This window comes from Cebus imitator, unplaced genomic scaffold (assembly GCF_001604975.1).
Source record: "Cebus imitator isolate Cc_AM_T3 unplaced genomic scaffold, Cebus_imitator-1.0 Scaffold654, whole genome shotgun sequence".
In the NCBI taxonomy this organism is placed as follows: Eukaryota; Metazoa; Chordata; class Mammalia; order Primates; family Cebidae; genus Cebus; species Cebus imitator.
In genome coordinates, this window is record NW_016107969.1 from 722,378 (window position 1) to 725,083 (window position 2,706).

At 47.0% G+C, this 2,706-nt stretch overlaps 2 protein-coding genes across 4 annotated transcripts in view; one reads left to right on the top strand and one right to left on the bottom strand.

The window, feature by feature from the left end:
- Positions 1-2,183, bottom strand: part of LOC108295642 (zinc finger protein 160) — a 97,648-nt gene extending 95,465 nt beyond the window's left edge. Inside the window, exon 1 of the mRNA XM_017517933.2 lies at positions 2,135-2,183. Within this exon, the coding sequence (XP_017373422.2) occupies positions 2,135-2,149 (15 nt within the window). The 5' untranslated portion in view covers positions 2,150-2,183. The remainder of the gene's footprint in view (positions 1-2,134) is intronic.
- Positions 1-2,706, top strand: part of LOC119469431 (zinc finger protein 160-like) — a 609,418-nt gene that overhangs the window by 580,994 nt on the left and 25,718 nt on the right. The window lies entirely within an intron of this gene.

Below are 2,706 nucleotides of genomic sequence, written 5' to 3' on the forward strand. Positions count from 1 at the left end.
TTTTTTTTTTTTTTTTTTTGCTTTTTTTGTCTTTTGTTTTTGTTTTTGTTTTTGTTTTGACAGCATCTCACTCTGTTGCCAGGCTGGAGTGCAATGGTGCAATCTCGGCTCACTGCAACCTCCGCCTCTGGGGTTCAAGTGATTCTCCTGCCTCAGCCTCCAAAGTAGCTGGGACTACAGGTGCCTGCCACTATGCCGAGCTAATTTTTTATTTTAGTAGAGACGGGGTTTCACCATGTTGGCCAGGATGGTCTCAGTCTTTTGACTTCATGATCCCACCTGCCTTGGCCTCCCAAGGTGCTGGGATTACAGGCATGAGCCACTGTGACCAGCCACCCTTAGAGTTCTTTAGTGAAGTTAGCGTGCCCACAGGAAGGAAGCATCTGTGGCATTGTTAAATAGTGAAAAACTAAAGAGCAAGTCATCCTTTATTTCTTTTTCTTTCTTTTTTTTTTTTTAAGATGGGGTTTCACCATGTTGGTCAGGCTGCTCTTGAACTCCTAACCTCAGGTGATCCGCCCACCTTGGCCTCCAAAGTGCTTGGATTACAGGCATGAGCCATCATGCCCAGCCTATCCTTTATTTCTTAACAGGAAACCATTTAACTTTTCCAGACTTGTAGGATACGCTACAGCAACAGAACGTGCACTGAATAATTTTTTCTAAAATCTCACAAGAATGTATAAATACATTTCCACAGGACGTGCGCCATCGCTTGCCAGTGAACTGACAACCGTGGCGCCCACTAAGACATGAAGGAGGGGGTAAGGCTGAGCAGGAAAGGGGACGCTCTATGTCTTGGCACTTAAGTGCAACTTTCTTTCGAGTTTTTCTATAGAACAAATATATACATCATACGACGTTTTATTATTTATTTATTTTTTGAGATGGAATTTCAGTCTTGTTGTCTGGGCTGGAGTGCAATGGCACAGTCTCGGCTCACTGCAACCTCCACCTCCAGGGTTCAAGTAGCTGGGATTACAGGCATGTGCCACTACGCCTGGCTAATTTTGTATTTTTAGTAAAGACAGGGTTTCTCCATGTTGGTCCGGCTGGTCTCAGACTCCCGACCTCTGGATATCCACCTGTCTTGGCCTCCCAAAGTGCTGGGATTACAGGCCTGAGCCAGCGCACCCAGCCCATGGGATGTTGTAAAAAAGAAATACAATATTTAATAACAAAAGGTGGAATGGGAATATGATCATCCTCTCTCACGTCCAGGAAGTTCAGCTATACTATCTGAGCAGAGTGACAACGATTTTAACCTAAAGCACAAGAGTCCCTGCAGGACCACCATTGCTCCGTGGGATACAAGTGCTGAAAATGGTTTAAAAAATCCCCTGCATTTAGATACCTCTGTTAATTTCATATTTTAAAAATAAATGATGGAGGCTGAGCATGCTGGCTCACACCTGTAATCCCAGCACTCTGGGAGGCCAAGGCGGGCAGATCACTTGAAGTCAGGAGTTTGAGACCAGCTTGGCCAACATGATGAAACGCCATCTCTACTAAAAACACAAATAACTAGCAGGGTGTGGTGGGCAACAAAAGCAAAACTTTGTCTCAAAACAAAAAGACATAAAATGATGGAATAAAACGTTCTCTATCACTGATGACTGTGCCTCTACTTTCCATTCCATTCCGTCATGACCAGTTTGGAGTCAAAGACATGCTGTCCCTAATTTAGCTTCAAATGTATTACAGAATCAGGCACAAAATATTTCCCCTTCCTGGTTTTCTTTTCCAGAATTTAGGAGGTGTTTGTGCACATTCACGTGACTTCCACATGCAGCTGCTCTACTCCTGGTCTACAGAGAGCTGACGGTGCATCCAGATGTGGCTCCTGAACAATCCCTGCTGCCCAGCAGCCCTGACACCACGGGGCCCACACCCCGTCTCCATCCACGTCTGGGGAGAGCCCTTCCCAGGACCATGCCCAGTGCAGCCTCTTCCCAAGTTCATGTCACTGGGTCATGGGAGGAGGAATCTAAGCGAGATAAGGGACTGAGGGAAGGCATGGGTGAGTGCCAGCAAACCTGTCAGGCAGGACGCTTCAGACTCAGAGAAGATACCCAACTACAAGGCCCACCTGAAAGGAAGGAGACAGAACGATCCACTTAGAATATCATCTCACCTGAGGAAGAGCCATCCCTGGCTCCTTTGCTTCCCTCTTCTGGGCTTCTTCCTCAGATAACATGAGTGTTTCGAAATCAATCGTAAATGTTAAAAATATGCTGTTTTATGTATTTAATCAACACATCCCCTTCTTGTGCCACAACTGCACTCACACAAGGCAGACTTTATCATGTGGAAAGGTGGTCTTCTGCTGCCCACTACACCGGGGGTGGGGGAGACATGAGGCCAAGAAATTCCTACAGGAGGCCAGGCGCAGTGGCTCACGCCTGTAATCCCAGCACAGGGAATCTGAGGTGGGCGGATCACAAGGTCAGGAGTTTGAAACCAGCCTGGCTAACATGGTGAAACCCTGTCTCTACTAAAAATACAAAAATTAGCCGGGTGTGGTGGCGGGCACCTCTAATCCCAGCTACTCGGAAGGCTGAGGTAGGAGAATCACTTGAACTTGGGAGGCAGAGGTTGCAGTGAGCTGAGATCGCCATTGCACTCCAGCCTGGGGGATAGAGTAAGACTCCATTTAAAAAAGAAAAGAAAAAGGCCGGGCGCGGTGGCTCACGCCTGTAATCCCAG